Below are 17,641 nucleotides of genomic sequence, written 5' to 3' on the forward strand. Positions count from 1 at the left end.
GAGCAGTGGTTGCCAGGGGTTCATCAGGGAGGAAGGGAAGAACACGTGGAACAAAGCAGATTTTTAGGGCAGTGAAACTATTCTGTGTGATACTGTAACAGTGTATACCTGTCTTTTTGTCAAAACTCATAGAATGTAGAACACAAAAAATGAACCCTAATGCAAAGTATGGACTTTAGTTAATAATAATATATTGATATTGGCTCATCAATTGCAACATGTACCACACTAAAGCAAAATATTGACAATAGGGGACACTTGGGAAGAGAGGCAGGTGTATATGGGAACTCACTGTACTTTCCGCTCAATTTCTCTGTAAACCTTAAACTGCTCCAAAAAATTAAGTCTATTAATATTGTTAAAAAGAATATGTTAAGATATACCAGCTCACTTGGATATATTTCCATAATGTACTATTAAATGAGAAAAGTGAGATACAGAGAATATAAGTTGATTCATTTTTATAAAATACCAACAATAAATAATGTGAGTGTTTACATAGTTTATGGATATGGAGAAAGGCACTGAAGAATGCTCTCTTGGTTTTGGACACTGGTTACTTGGGAAGTTGGAAGAAGAAGATAAAAATGATTAAAAACTTACAGATCAACCTTTGAGCAAAAATATGAATAAAAATTTAAGGTTTAGGTAACAAAGGCCCTGAAGCAAAGAGAAGCCATCTCAGCATAGACTGGGTAGGACCAGTGAGAAGAGCCTATTACCAGACTCCCTGGGAAGAGAAACCAGGGGTTAAGAGCAAAGACCCCTTGGTTGCTTTCTAAGAGAGTAAACAGTAGAGAATCCTCATTTTTTAAATTACATCAATTTTGTTTGTCAACCATCCTACAAGTTCCAAAGCAAACATATACAGAAAAAGAAACCCCGGCTTCAGCTCTTTAATCAATCTCCTTATTCTGAAAAAAATAATTGTCGGGTTTTCGATGAACCAAAATAGTTAAAGCTTAAGTTCCATAATATTCATATAAATCCCCTAGTTCATATCTTGCCCCTGGAAATTCATATTTAAACTTATATAGCTTATTCCTATATCTTTCCCCCAAACTACTGCAGCAAACAGCTATATAATCTTACTCATCCAACCCCTAATTTTCACCAGAAAATAATTATTCCCTTTTATTCCACTTATCAAAATAAATCCACAGTGCTTCTTAAGATGAGCATGATTCTGAAGAAGAAAAAATGTTTTTTTTTTTAAAATATCTGAAAATAAAGTTATCTGCAAGGGGCTCCTCCAGCCTCTTTACATGCAGAGGCAGTTGGACACAGTGACTCCTCTTGGAGGGATGCGGTTTCCCGGCAACCTGCCTCCAGTTGTCAGGGAGAGACCCTGGTGAGCTGGTGAGTGGGGCTGTTATCAGGCTGGCTGCAGCCTCAGTGGGGGGAGCGGGCAGCTCAGTGTGGCTGCTTCGTGCCGGTGCACACAGCTCCATGTGCGAGGAATGCTAAGTGGTAGGCCAGGAACCCCAGGGACCAGCAGGAGTTGCTGCATTGGACTTCCTTCTAGATGACGTAGCTCTTCAGGAATTGGTTCCTAAGAAGAGATAAGGAAATGGAGGTTTGCAGCCATGCAGTGTTTTCTCCGGGGCTCTATTTGAAAGCTGGCTGCTCCATTCGGCAAACCCTAATGTGGTTTTCTTTTCATCTGCTAACTACAGTACATTCAGGATTTTTTTTCCTTGAGGTTTCATTTGCTCCAGCTGGAAAGCTCTGAATTCCCTCGCAGTATTTCATTTTCATGGCTCTCGCCTTCTGGGTAAAATCTGTTAAAATATCAAATTTTCTTCAGCTGGCCAAAGAATAATTTTTGGCCTCCTGTGAATAATGCTTTTTAATTTTTCACATTATGTTTGACCTGAGCAAACTATAAATTACCTAAGAGTAAACTACAAATTAAAAAAAAAAAAAAATTAAAGGTAAAATATGAAAAAGTTCCAGAGGAAAATTCAACACTAATGTTATTACCTTACCATGGTAACATTTTCAAAAGAATTCATTTTATATACATGCTCTGGGAAGACATTCAATGTTTCTGAATTATATTCTTCATTTTTAAAAAATGTAATGATAATATATTCATCGAAACATATTGTAACTCTGCATTTCATCCAGTTTCACTATTACCAGTCTTTGCTGTATTATAATGTAAATTTAACACACTTATTCAACAAGCTAGTGGATTAGAAATATACCCTGCTGAGAAACTCTGTAGATATGCTCACATGAAATGGTACAAAAGTCCTACAGAAATGTAAGGAACCACATCTTTCTCTGTGAAGGACAATAATCTTATTCAACATTTTAGAAGAGACCCAGCTTACAGAAGAGGTCGCAGCTGGTTCAGAGGCTATGGCAGCCTCTGGTCAAGGTAAAATCAAGCATTTGGCCTTGTTTAAAAACAAAAAGCAGGGACTTCCTAAGTGGTGCAGTGGTTAAGAATCTGCCTGTCAATGCAGGGGACACGGGTTTGATCCCTGCTCCAGGAAGATCCCACATGCCGCGGAGCACCTAAGCCTGTGTGCCACAACGATTGAGCCTGTGCTCTAGAGCCTGTGAGCCACAACTATTGAGCTCATGTGCTGCAACTACTGAAGCCCATGCGCCTAGAGCCCGTGAGCCACAACAAGAGAAAACACCATGATGAGGAGCCTGCGCACTGCAATGAAGAGTAGCCTCAGCTCAAAAGCCCATGTGCAGCAACAAAGACACAATGCAGCCAATAAATAAATAAATATATTTTTTAAAAAAACAAGAAAACAAAAAACAAGGATAAGACTCTGCACTCCCAATGCAGGGAGCCAGAGTTAAATCCCTGGCCAGGGAACTAGATCCCACAAGCATGCCACAAGTAAGAGTTCATGTGCCACAACTAAGGAGCACATGTGCCACAACTAAGGAGCCTGCCTGCTGTAACTAAGAGCCAGTGCAACTAAATAAAATAAATATTAAAAAAATAAATAAAAACATACAAAAAATGGGCCCCAAATAAAATCACTTATGCTAAGCCCCACATCACCAAACCAGGATTTACCTTGGCTACAGTTTTGGGTCTCCCAGAAATGGGAGAGAAATGGTTTAAGAACCAATAAGGAATCGCCTAATGAGCACCAGTTGGGTAATCTGCCTGACAGACATCCTGCCATCCCCTAGACGAAAGTAACCTTGCCATAACCACCCTGCCTACCTAGTACAACTTCCTTGTTCCTGCTCCCTTCTGGCTATAAAAATCTTTCATTTTGTACAGCTCTTCAGAGCTCCTTTCTATCAGCTAGATTGGATGCTGCCCAATTCTAATCAGTTTTTGCTCACATAAACTCTTAAAAGTTTTAATATGCCTCAGTTTATTTCAACAGCATCATGATCAAAGTAGCCAAGTATCTCACCAAATGGGATGAACATTTTGATAGGACGTCCAAAGAGGAAGTTATCAGAAGACCAAGCAGCCTGGCCATTGCAATCTAAGAGCTCTGGCCATGCCCACAGGGCACCATAACCAAGCTAGAAATTCAAGAAACACAAGGGACAAAAATGGCAATCTCTGAGTTCCAAATACATTAAAGGAACTCAATCTTCACCTCCCTAGGAGACACATTGGAATGAAAGTGTAAAACAGAGCCTCAAAGCCCTAGCTCCACTTCCAAATCTAAGAGCAATTTATGCTGGAACCATCCCCAAAAGGGAGCGTGGAAGGGGAAGAACTGAGATTAGCCTTTAAAGGCCCAGGAAGATTGAGATGGACTGTGAGGAAGAAAACAAACTTCCCAGAGGAAGGTACTAAGAGCAGGAGTCAGCTTCAATGGTGGAAGCAGAGATCAGGAACACTGAGATTAGCAGCAAGTTAAAGAACGTTCCTAACCCCATGATGAAGAGAGTCATTGCCCAGATCACACGGAATTACCGCTATTTTCTTAGCAGTGATAGAAAGAAATGTGAGGTTTAAATAGATGCTTGATAGCGGTGCTCACGAGAGACTGGGAAGACTAAAAGCAGTGACCAAGGAAAGTGTGATGGTTAGTTTTCTGTGCCAAGTTGACTGGGCTAAAGGATGCCCAGATAGCTGGTAAAATGTTATTTCCATATTGTTGCGAAGGTGCTTCTGGAAGAGATAAGCACTTGAGTTGGTACACTGAGTAAAAAAGAAGATCCCATCAATATGCGGCGCAGGGTGGGGGTGGGGGGGTGTCTCATGCAATCCGATCAGCTAGAACAAAAAGGCAGAAGAAGGGTGAATTCAGTTTCTCTGTCTGAGCTGGAACATCCATCTTCTCCTGCCCTCAGATGCTCCTGGTTCTTGGGCTTTAGGACTCAGACTGGAGCTTACACCATTGACTCCCCTGGTTCTCAGCTTTCAGGGTTGGACTGAATTACATCTCCGGCTATCCTGGGCGTCCAGCTTGCAGACAGTGCATCTTGGACTTCTCAGCTTCCATTATCACATGAGCCAATCCCTCCTAATAAATCTTTTCACACACACACACACACACACACACACACACACACACACGCTCTATTGGTTCTGTTTCTCTGTAAAACCCTACCTGATACAGACAGCAAGGAACAATCAAGATTTCTTGGAGGAGGGCCAGTTGAAACATAGAGGCAAGGATTGAAGATGAATGTTGCTAAGGTTTGAGGGACTTGAGAGCATAGCAGTAGTACCATGACAGAAATGGGGAAATTAAAATATGTTATCCAATGTTTTGAAGGGAAAATGCTAAGTCTGGTTTTAGGACTGAGTTTGGGGTCATGGCAGGACATACATATCCTCTAAGAATTTGAAAATGGGAAGTGGAACTTTTGCAAGATGAGATCTAGATTTCAGGACCATTCACAGATGAGAGCAATTGAGAAGAAGCTAGCCAGCCATCCAGGAGAAGACGGTACAAAGAGTAAAGCAATAAAATGCAGGCAACGCACGGGGTGATGCCAGCAAATGCCAATTTCACTTATTCAAAGATAAGGCTGCTGTCAGACCCTCCCAACCTCTTACTACTTCTTAGCTTAAAACCTGGTGAGGAGATAGATACAAGTTAAAATGACTGAACTGCTCTATGATGACACACCCACAACCCACTACAAATGTGATGTAAACAAAGGCACGGGCAGTATGGCAGAAACTCAGCTCCGTGCAGCCGAGCCTGAGCTGATGCTCTGAACTACAGGAAGGAGGAAGTGGCAGCTAAGAAGGCTGCCATCACGTAACAAGGGTGGACCGACACTCCATTCTTCAAATATGGCGCACTCCTTGTCACATGTTTCCATTTGGCTGCCGTAATTCTATTTAGCTAATAGTTTTCTGGCATAATAGGAAAAATTATTAACGTGGAAACCAGCAAACAATGGCAATCCCAAGTCCCCAGGTCCCCACCCTTCCTGTCTTCTTCAATGCGCTGTTCTCTCCATTACTCAACTCAGGTCCAGTGCTTTCATCATAAGCATTCTTGCCAGAGTCAACTTTGCCTTAAGCATTTCTGCCACAAACATTTTCACTGCGTTAACTAATTGGCCATAGGGCAATTTTGCCGTAAAAGATAAAATAATGAAAAACAAAAGAGGGACATTAAAAAGGACATAATAAAACATGGAAAGTGTAGATTCATGGCAATACTGCACGAATAACTGACTTTACTTTGTGGGTTGTACCTGAGCTTGTTGTACAGGTTGTACCTGTGCTTGTCTTCCAGGTCTCTCATCCATTGCGTTTTACACTTTTTTTGCTTGTTGATTCATTTCCTTGTTCAGCACTGCACTTTTTCTTTCTTGCTAAAATTTCTTCCTTCATTAAGAGAGGTATCAGTTTCCAAACACTAAGATGCACATTTGTTAACTGAGCTTGTGTTGCCCTGTGAAAGCCTCTACACTGTTGTACGTTCTTGGCGTGTTGTCACATGTCCATTGACAGACATTCTAAAGTTCTATGGTAAGTTTGGGTTCCACTTTGCACCTTTGAGGCCCTCAGCCTCCTCCCCCTCCAGTGCAGTGTGTTTCCAACTAAGAAACTTACCCTTGGAACAAAGCATTGTCATCTGTCAGCTCAGTAAAGCCATCAATAATGTCACTAAATGGAAGAAATGCTAACGCATCTCAACCAGTTGAAATCAAACTGTCAAACCAAAAACTGTCAACCAGTTATTTTATCTTTCACAGCAAAACTGCCTTACGGCCAATTACTTCTTCGGCAAAAAATGCTTGTGGCAAAGATGTCTACAGCAAAGATGCTTATGGAGAAAGTACCTAGAACCCATTCAAACAGTTATTGACTGTGTCATAATATATGTATGTCATAATTCATGTATGTTTTTGAGGGCCTGCCAATCAAAGAGCTCACAATGTAATATGCTATAGTCATTCAGCAAATATTTATTGTCAAACTACTGTGCTCCAGGCACAAGGAATAAGACAGAATCCTGCCCTGTAGTTTGTACTCTAATGCTACCTTTCATAAAACATTAGATGTTGTGATGCTCTCAGACAAACTGGGGATTCATGAGGGAAGAAAGATGAGAGAATAGGATGTAGAAGATCCACAACTTTCCTTTCTCACACATTGACACCCTGAAACCATCTTTTGCAGAATTCAGTCTTTCATACAGCACCAGAGTTTGAGATTTGGGTTGGCACAGAATGGCAGGGGCTACAGCCAGCTGCTATAGCATGGGAAGGGTCTGGCCATCGGCCAAGGCAAGCAGGGGTGACAGCTGCCAGGCCACTGGGGTCTGTGAAGGGGCCGGACTAAGCTTGGCAAAGAGGCCTCCACTCCATTCCTTGCTGAGGGCCTGGAGGCCGCTGGCTCTCTTGGGGCCCATGGCACAGGCTGATGTCTTCTCACCCAACCAGCGTCCCGTTCCTCAGCCAGCTGTCCTCACTCTCCTCCCTCCCCCAGTCAATGCAGGGGCTCTCTGTTGTCCCCTGAACCAGAGGCCAGCAGGATGGGGCCCCCCACGGCTGTGCTGAGCATGACACCTCTTTGCCCATCACTGCTGCAGGTCCCTAGCATGTCCCTGCTCAGAGATTTGAAGACAAGGGGCTCCCCATCATTCATCCTGGCCAGCAGAAAAGTTTATGACTGGTCACAAGAGTGACTGAGAGGGAAGTCTGAAATCAGCACAAATCCATCACCACTAGTGGAAAAACAATTCAGAGCGTGTGCCCTATGGATAAAACATGTTTTGTTAGCTTCTCTGTGTCACCATTGGTCACATAAAAAATCACTTTTTTGGTCATTGTTTTCAGGCATTAACCACACTTTGCCCCAATATCCACAAAATATGACTGTCTGATGTAGGTAGGCAGCACCCTTTGTGAAGTGCTACAGACTACAGGATAAAATCAGTATCAAACACGGCCCAGCCCCACCCTTTAAGAAGTGAAAAATGGCTCCCCACTCTGGACAGACATCTTTCTGGGGAGCTCACACTCATATGGGGAGATAATGTTATCAAACACAAGTCCCTGTGCCCGACACACAGTGAGGCTGAACGATACCAAAATGTCGGAGTTTGGAGCAGAGAAACGTTTATTGCACGGCCATGCAAGGAGACAGGTAACTCATGCCTTGAAAACCCCGAACTCACTGAAAGCTTTCTGCAAAGCCGTTTTATAGGAAAGGTGAGGAAGGGGCGTGGTTAGTTGTTGCAAATTTCTTGGTGTCATATCCTTTGTTCTTGAGGTTGGGTCACGGTCCTGTCACGATGCTCCTGTAAACCTCCACCAAAATGAATGTTATTCTCTGTTCTGACAAGAAAGGGCATGGTCCCAAGGCTCAACTTTTGCCCTCTGAGGTCCAGGCCCTGGCTAAGAGGAGGAGGTCCCTGCATGGGTAGGTTATCCTGCCCAGCAGCGTTTATCCAGCACCCAGTCTGGGTCCTCCTGCCATTGCCCAGCCTGGCTGGAGAGGCAGATCTCAGCTGGTGGTGCCCTCAGGGCCAGGTCCCCAGACTCTGCCCTGCCATTATCACTGAGGGAGCCAGGTGCCCAGGACACAGCTGGCCCTCAGGTTTTTCATTTAAACTGGAGAGAATCATTTGTATAGAATCAATAGAAATACCTATTGTAGCAAATTCCAATCAAGTTAATTCTCAGCTCATGCCAACTGCCCTTCTTGAGGAATAGCCCCGACCACAGAGGTGGAATGAAGTAATGCTGTGCAATGTCCTTGCAACTTCACCCTGACCTCTGACCTCCTAGGGATGGACAACTGATCTAAGCTGGGGCACATTTTGAAATTTGAACAGAGAGACTGAAGCCAGTTGAAGTTGTTACCTTAACGGCAGTGTCCGTATACGCCAGTTGCTGAGGCCTCGACGGACCAAGATCCACGCAGACAGCTGCCCGCATTAGGTCGAGGAGGGGAGGTCGGTGGAGAAGTTCGCAGCTGCTTCAAGGCCTGGGCCTGGCCAGTAGGCAACTGTGGCGAGGGCTCTGGGGTTCTGCAGGACACAGCCCTCAGCCCGTCCCCGGGCCTGCAGCTCACCTGCCGGCCCCAAGGCTGGAGGGCCTGGAGGGCCCCGGGGAGAAGCCTGCGATCTGCCTCTCACCCCGCTCTCTGCCTCGAGGACCACTGCCAGGCCGACTATCGGTGACTTTTCATTTAAACTGGAGAGAATCGTTTGTATAGGATCAATAGAAATATCTACTTCAGTAAATGCCAATCAGGTTAATTCCCAGCTCATGACAATTGCCTTTCTGTTGGTGGAGTGGGACTTCTAACTGTTGCGCTAAAGCTCTCGCACTAATGGCTGCATGCCCGCCCTGCCCCTACTACAAGACAGGGATTTAATAACCTGGGTAGCAAAAAAGTACCTAAGTAACAATGAAGATCTGACACAAGGAGTCATAAAACAGTTCATAATTATTTGTCTAGTAGAGAAGAAAGGGATTGCTTAGGTTGGAGAGGAAAGGGATGGGTTTATGGGAGAAATGGAATTCAAGCAGGGCAAGTTCTGAGGAAGCGCAGGATAAGGATACGTGGAAAACACAATATTTTACCCAAGCAGGTATTTAATAAACATGTCATGAACGATTAAATGAAAAGATTAGAGTGGGGAACCCACTTGGGTAAAATCACATGAACATTTCCAGAGGCGAAACACTGAAATACACGCTAGCCGGAAGAGGGGGTTCTATAGGGGCACAGTGGGAAGAAAAGCTGGGAAGGTAAGGGTCAGATGGTAGGAGATATGGAATATCCTTATCCCAGGGACTTCAGGGAAGTAATGAGGATTCTGAAACAGAGGGTAAAATAAAGAGCTTTAGACAGGATGCAAAGAGGAGAGATAATAGTTCTATGTCCTACAATTTAGAAATTAATCACACATTGGGGAAATTTTTTCTAAAAGGAAAATTGTTTTCTATCATTTTCTTTTAAAAGTCTACGTACATCACTCAAAATAAAAGAAATACACATAATGCCTTCTACATAATAGTGGAAGGAATTTGTCCCCAAAGATCTTTTCTTTGTATAAATGATGCCACCACAATTGACACTTCAATAAAAATGAATATTTATGAAATGTAAAATGACTTGGATTAACTTATTCCAATTTCACCCTCTAAATTTAGATTTTTAAATCACGCCAAAACGTGGATTTTGATTACAAAAGCAAGTTGGGGAAGAAAAAAAAGACCTTGACATGAAAAAGAAAGCAAAATTTAAAAAGAAGGAAAAAAAGAACTTGAAATAGGGATCACAAAAGATGACAGAAAGGTGGTCAATTAGACTAAAAACAGCAGAAAGAGATCATCTTCAAAGTGGAGTTAATTCAACAATGCAGTCGCATTACAAGAATCAAAAGTTTAAAAAAAAAAAGCACGGCGTCAAATCTCCCAGCTGTGTCTCCCCTTCACCATCAGCTCACAGCATAGCCCTCTCCGTGGCCATTACTTTCCTAGCTATCCTTTCAAAGTTTCTTTGTGCATACATATTATTATTCTTTTCCTCTCTGTTCACACAAAAGTTGACATGTAACACTGTTCTAACCTTGCATTTTTCACCTAACGCTATATCTTGGCAATCTCTCATATAGATAGTCCAAGTTCTTTTTTACAGCTGCCTATTCCATTGTGAGGACGAACCATAATTTATTTAACTAGCCCCTATTGATGGGCATTTGGGTTGTTTCCAGTCTTTGACTACTGCAAACAAAGCTGCAGTGAATAACCTGGTACAGTCATTATTTGGCACAAGTACAAGTATATCTGTAGGATAAATTCCCAGAAATTGAATTCCTGGGTCAAAAGGTATACGCATTTAAATTTTTGATAGATATTGCCAAATTGCCTTCCATAAGAGTTGAGCCAACTTACATGCTTGCCAGCGATGTATGAGAGGGCCTTTTTCCTTAAGGATTTACCAACAAAGTGTATCATCAAAGTTCTGGATTTTTGCCAGCCTGAAGAACGAAAAATGGTACTTACATCCTCCTCATTATGAGTGAAGTTGAGCATCTTTTTATATGTTTAAGAGCCAATTATACTTCCTTTTCTGTAAACTGCTCATAACCTTTGTCTATTTTTCTAATGGATGTTGGTGTTTTCTTATTCTCTTCTAGAAGCTTCTTATATATTAGGGAGATTAGTCCTTCACCAATGATATGAGTTGCAAATATTTACCCCAGTTTGCCTTCTGAATTTGCTTATGGTAATTTTTGCGTGCAGAAGATTTGTATTTTGTTGTGATCTAACTTATCAATCTTTTAAGTCTTCTGATTTTCAAGTCATGGTTAGAAAGCCTTTCCTTTCTAAAGGAATTCTCCCTTGCTCATCCTTAAATTATTTCATTTTTTACATTTAACTAAATGACTATACTATACTATATAAAGTTTAAGATCACAAACTCTAGAGGCAAACTGCCTACATTCATATCCCAGATCCACCATTTATTAGTTATATGACCTTACATAAGTCACCTAAACTCTATAGGCCTCAGTTTCCACACCTACAAGTGGGGATAATAATAGTTACCACTTTCTTAGGTTACTATGACGATTAAACATATTAGTAAAAGTAAATCAATTACTACAGTGTCTGGCACATAGTAAGCACTCAATAAGCATGAACTATTATCAACATATATCTTCTGGAACTTATCCTGGCTTAAGATGTGAAGTACAGATGCAACTTTGGGTTTGTTTTGGGGTTTTGGTTTTTTCCATATGGCTACCCAGTTGTCCCATAACCATTTACTGAATATTCTATCTTTTCCTCACTGATTTGAGATGTCACCTATATCGTATGCTACATTCTCATACGTATTTAAGAATTTCTGATCTTTCTATGCTGTTTATTGGCCTACCTACTCATGGACAGTCCCACACTGTTTAAATCATTAAGCTTCACTTTTAGTATCTGGAAGGGCCAGCTGTCCCTCTTTGTTCTTCTTTTACAGTTACCATAACTATTTCTTTTTATCTTTCCATATGAATTTTTTAAATTATTGCACCCAGTTCTAGAACAAAATTAAAATATCATTAGTACTTTTCTTGAAACCATGTTACCTTTATCAATTAACTTAGGGAGAAGTGATGTATGTTTCCTGTTCAGTCTTCCTATCCAAGAAACTGGTATGTCTTGCCATTTGTTCTTCTTTTGCGTTCTTCAGTGTATTTTCTTCACATAGGTTGTACGTATTTCTTCCCAAGTTTATTCCTAAAATTTAACTTTTTTGGTTGCTATTATAAATGGGGTGTTTTCTTCCATTACTACATTTTCTAACAGGTTGTTTATATGGAGTAAAGCTATTTGTTTCTGTCTGATATGTATATACCCTGATACCTTATTAAACTCTCTTGGATTTTCCAGTTACATAATCTTATCATCTGCAAATGGCGTTAGTCTTATCTTCTCTTTTCCAATGTGTATATCTCTAATTGCCTTCTCTTATCTGACTGCATTGACTAGCACCTACAAAACAATGTTAAATAATAACCAGTCACCCAAAGCAGGCCTTGTCATACTTTGATCCACTATAAGCAGCTCTGGGAAATTTAAACATTAAAGAAGTTTGAAGGTTTGACTCCTACCTTCTTACAAAGTAGTAATCTACCAGGCCACAGTTCATAAAAGGATGGAAATTTTTTAAGAACACAAAAAGGTAAGGTTAAAGCTAAGATGATAACCCTTAAGAACAAAAGTATTTAGTAATAATACACACCTGCTACTAAACAAAGCAAGAGTGAACCACCTCCACATCTTTTCTTGACTGGGACTTAAATGGAAATCTCTAATATTTCTTCATTAAGTATGATGTTGGCCTTTGGGCTGGGACAGATATATTTTATCACGTTAAGGAAGTAGCCATCTCTACGTGTATCTAGGAGAACAGTTATATCATATTTCTCCTTACACCAGTTAAATAATGAATTATATTAATAGATTTCCTAATATTGACAAATCCTTGCGTCTGAACTAAATCCATTACTAGACACTGTTTACTAATATTTATTTAGCAGTTTTGTATCAATATTTGTGTATCAATAAAGTGAGAATGGTCTGTTGTTTTCTTTTTAGTGCAATCTTTATCAGGTTTTGTTTCAATATTATACTTGTTTCATAAAAAGAATCTGACAATCCTTTCAGTTTAAATACATACTATTGGAATTATCTGTTCTTTAAATATTTAGATGTCCCCTATAAAATTGTCTGAACATAATGCTTTGAGAGGAGGCAATTCTTTGACAACTTTATTTCTTCCAGAAAAATCAATCTGTTTATATTTTCTACCTCTTTCTGGGGTCGGGCTGGGTCAATTATATTTTCCTAAAAGTTATCTATTCCATCCAAGTTTTCAAATTTATTTTCAAAGAACTGAGTAAATTGTCTCTTATGATTCTTTATATTTCTATTTCTATTATTCCCCCCTTTCAGTTCTCATTTCATATATTTGTACTTACTTCCTTTTTTCCCTTATTAGATAGCTATTAGTCACAGTTCAATTATTTTTCAAATAGCCACCTTCTGGATTACTCATATTGTTCCACTGTTTTTCTGCTTATATTTATAGTTCTTAAAAGAGAAAACCTTTAGCAGGTGTTCTACACCTCTTCTCTCCCCCAAAAGGCATCACAGTAACAAACACAGCAAATACCACCTAAGACTATACAGGCAAGAAAGCAGAGATTAAATAGGAGCTGCCAACATTATCTTGGATGGTGTATCTACGTCCCAAACACCTGATCAAAAAACAGATTAGCAATGCTTCCAACATGGAAAAAAAAAGGTGCCACATAAATAAAAAGCTGGGTTTTTACAATAATTAATTCACTAGAAATAAGATCAGTTTTTTTTCCTGTTGATTGCTTTTTTTTAATTTTTTATTGAAATATCGTTGATTTACAATGTTGTGTACATTTCAGGTGTAGAGCAAAGTGATTCAGTTATACATATACATATATATTCTTTTTTAGATTCTTTTCCATTACAGGCTATTACAAGATATTGAGTATAGTTCCCTGTGCTATACATTAGGTCCTTATTGGTTATGTATCTTATATGTAATAGTGTGTATATTTTAATCTCAAACTCCTAATTTATCCCTCCCCCCAAGATCAGTTCTAATTTAGATTTTAATGATGCAGGAGGAACTCTGAGGTTTTAATTATAAGCTTTCCACCTTCTGCCTATCTCTAGCAATTTGATTGCCCACCAATTCAATTCAGCAAGCCTGAATTCCCCTTCTCCCTGCAGGTCCCAAAGTTCTCTGAGTACTGCTTTGTAGCCAAGCACTGAAACAAAGAGAGACCACCACCACATAATAAGAACAGCAAATTCCTGTGCACCCTGCCAGCCAGCCAGTGATGTCCAGAACCCACCATTAAGCTGAATAAAGTGTGCTTCAAATGAGGCAGTCCAGCCCAGGTTTAGCTTTAACCAATCACCCAAAGCAGGCCTATTCATGTTTTGATCCACTTGAAGTAGCCTGGGAGAAATGAAACATTACAGAAGTTTGAAGGATTGAATCTCACCTTCTTGCAAAGTAGAAATCTACTACTAGGCCGCCATTTATAAAAGAGTGTCTGTTTCCTTAAGCACCCCAAAAAAGATAGGGTAAAGCTAAGATGATAACCCTTCACACCAAATATATTTGGTAATAGTGCATACCTGGAACTAGGCTGAGCCAAAGGCACTAAACAGACAAGGCCTGCCTTCTAAAATCAAAAGGTGATGCTTTTGTCTCAGAACTTTTGAGAAAGTCATGGCACAAATAACAACAGACAGACACAGGTAATATAAAGAGGTGAAGAGATGTTAAACAGATTGGAGGTTGGAACTGAGATGAATTTAACTTTCAAAACAATAACATTAAGTCCGTACGCTTCCATCTTACAGCCACTGAAAACCCACCAAAGAGGTAACACTGTCCATTTCTGGGGCCAATCAGAACCTTCAGCAACCTGTCAAGGCAGCGGTACCAGGGGGAGAGATAGGAAAGGCCACAATCCAAAATTAAGTATTTGGAGGGGTGGGAGGAAGCTACAACAGCTGAACAAAAAGAACATGCACATTGCAGGCTTGGCCCTACACCAAAAAAGTTTACTGGTCCAGATACAGCAATGTATACATGGCTATACAAAAAGGCAGAAAAGCCTAGAAAAGAACCAGGTCCTGAGGTTTTTCAGTCAGAGTTATTATAGATGGATAGAAAAAGACAACTTTGGCTCGTTTCTGTCCTGTTATCTTTTACCAAAAGTGTCATTTATATACTTTTGGGAAGTATATTGGTTAAGATTGGGAAGACTTTGGTTAAGATAAAAGAGAACTAAAATCTGTTCAATTTTAATCTTGAACTAGTTTGGAAATCTGATCAGGAGTTTTGGATTTGGTTTTAGATATCCGGGAGGACATAACAAAGACATTGTAGTGTGTAAAGAGGAAGTTTCATACAAGCTGGGGAAGCTCAGCATTGAGAAGCATGGCCTTTAAACATCTATTTATGAATCCTAGATGGTTAAAAAGCAATTCTCTTTCAATATAAATAAAGTTTAGAAAATGGGGTTATATAGTTTAGAGGTAGACTTAAAAATAATCTGGATTTTTTTTTTTGAAACATTCTCTGAATTATAGTCAAAAATAAAATAAGCTTTTTAAGGTTGTTGATGAGTTGGGAGTGAAGTGATGGGGGACATAAGAAATAGAACTGCTAATGTAGGTGAGTGGGAAACGGGTCACACAGCATCAGTTCCCAAACTGCCTCAAATCCAAAGACCTCTACCTCTCCATTCTCATACTGAGTACTGTGTATGACACCCAGACCCTCAGAACGACCTCCTCCTATATATGCTCAACAATTCTTTAAGGAAAAGAAAAATGGAAGAATGCCTAGGAAATTGTAAATGCAGGACTTATCTTGGCATCGAGCCATATGTAAAAGATTAATCACCACTTAATCCTCCAACACCTCTAAAGCAGCGGTTTACAAACTACCGAGTGCACGAATATCACCGGAAGGGCTTATTTAAAAGATATCATTGGGACCACACTTTGAGAAGCAATGCACCAAGGTAATCCTTCGCAAAGTATGGTCCTCAGGTTGGTGGACTCGTGCTATCTGCAACCTTCTATGGGGTTGAAACAAATTTAGAGTTAAGCTTTCGAAACTTTTAGAGCAGTTTCTAGCATTTCATTTTTATTTTATTTTTATTCATTTTACTTCATTTTCCTAGCATTTCATTGTATAATATTTTATATATTATATTTTATTATATTCTCCAAAAGCACTGGTATGAGATTGGAAAATTATTTTAAAGTCTGGTGACACAGCTCTTTTCCATGACTGACACATGCAGGCAAACCCGGGAGCACGGGCCGGGGTAGCTCCTGCCAACTGGGGGAAACCGAGCAGTCCTGGAAAATACTGGTAGCCTGAGGATACTTCCAGCAACCAGAACACTGGAGTGATATACAATTTCAATGCTGCAGTGTTCATCATTCTGTATCATTCACTGCTTCCACTGACAATACAAACCCGCACCACCGCTGCAAGTGGCCTGCATCCCAGCGGCCGGTGCAAAAAAGAACGGAAAGGGGATGCACACCCGTGGGAAAGGGCGGAAATCGGGTCAGCGCTTTTCCCACCCAAAGTTTGAAGCCGCCGGGGTATTTGCACTCTAGGTGAGTTATACCAACGTACTAGACGCCGTCAACGTGCTTTGCGTTGTTTTAGCCGGTGACAACCTAAACAAAGAGGAGCGACCCCCAGCCCCCTCCCCTGCCAGCGCCCTCCGCGCCTGCGCAGACCCCCGGCTGCCGATCCTCCGCAGGCCGGCCCCCTGCTGCCGTCCGGCAGCCGGAAGACGCGCGTGCGCAGCGGCGATGACCGCGCCCTCCGTGCGTGCCCGCGTCCTTACCCGCTACGACGATCGGCTCCTTTCGGCCCGGCAAGGCCTCCTGGGAGCTGACGATCTTGGAGGCGGAGTCACCCATTCTCGTGACGGCGAAGAGGCTGTTGAAGAGCTGGCGGGCCGTTCGGGTGGACGAGAGCATGGGCGGGAGGCTGGCTGAGAGGCCGGCGCGGTCGGGAGCCGAGGCGCCCCTGCGGAGTGCGGCTGGCGGGGGTGCCGGGGGAGCGGCGTGCACCGGAGGCGGGGCGGGCCAGCGGGGGTACGTGCGCCCTGGGCTGTGTTGCCGCCGCCCCGGAATCGAGGTTATTACCTCAGCCTCGAGGCGGGCGGGCCGGGACGGAGGGCGTGTTCTCGCCCTGAAGAGGGGCCGGGTCCGGGGAGGCACCTGAGAATTTTTCTTGCTCCCCTTCGGAACAAAGTTCTCGGGCAGCAGACAAGTGTACTGCTGGCGGTACGAAGTACGTGAAGCGGCAGGGGCCAAAAACAAAACAAAACCCGGCTTTTGACTTTAACTTCGCATTTCACAACCTCCTTAGCAATTGCTGGGTATGCCCAGCAAGCTTGCGAAAACCTGCCTTAGAAACTAGTATCTATGTCTGTTTCCATTGGAACCATTATGATAAATTATCAAAAAGATGATTATCCAAAGTGGAAACTAAGCACAATTTTCCAATAGTTCAGAATAGGGAAGATAATTCAATATGTTTCATATATACATATGTATGCATACATACCTATAAATAATATATACTGATATCCCATTAACGCAGTTCAGGTGAACTTAAGGGTGCTATTGGATCATTCTTGGCTCTCAAATCATGGGACATAACATTTGTTCCTGTGACAAATTTTCAACCCAAAAAATAAGGTGGGTGGAGGCAGATGGGTGAATTGGGAGTTCCATATGTGAAATTTTGGTTTTACACGAATGTTCTGCCAAAATGGGCGGATAGTCACATGAAGGAAGGAACTTCAGATTAGCACCCACAGAAATGAGAAGGCTTTCACCCAGCCTCCCCCCTGGATATAGTTACCTCTTTATCTTGTTTACTTACCTCTTTGTGTTCGTTCCTGTGGTCTGGACTGTAACGTGAGGACAAGAGGATTAGCCCTACTGTATTGTAGAATATGGCCAGACAGGTGACACTAAAACTTAAAGTGTTTATTTTGTAATATGGATTCTTTCTGGGCAGTGTGCCTCAGTTTTTACTCCTGACTTATTTGGTTTTGCTTTGAGATTATACGAAGTAAGTTCTACAGGCCTTTACTGAAGACATTCCAAGGTG

At 41.5% G+C, this 17,641-nt stretch overlaps 1 protein-coding gene across 1 annotated transcript in view; it reads right to left on the reverse strand.

Annotated features, from left to right (window-relative positions):
* MSRA (methionine sulfoxide reductase A) overlaps nucleotides 1-16,814 on the reverse strand; it is a 407,469-nt gene extending 390,655 nt beyond the window's left edge. The window contains exon 1 of the mRNA XM_057720694.1: nucleotides 16,362-16,814. Coding sequence (XP_057576677.1) covers nucleotides 16,362-16,497 — 136 coding nt within the window. The 5' untranslated portion in view covers nucleotides 16,498-16,814. The remainder of the gene's footprint in view (nucleotides 1-16,361) is intronic.
* Nucleotides 16,815-17,641: the final 827 nt, after the last annotated feature.

Source organism: Hippopotamus amphibius, chromosome 2, assembly GCF_030028045.1.
Source record: "Hippopotamus amphibius kiboko isolate mHipAmp2 chromosome 2, mHipAmp2.hap2, whole genome shotgun sequence".
NCBI classification, from domain to species: Eukaryota; Metazoa; Chordata; class Mammalia; order Artiodactyla; family Hippopotamidae; genus Hippopotamus; species Hippopotamus amphibius.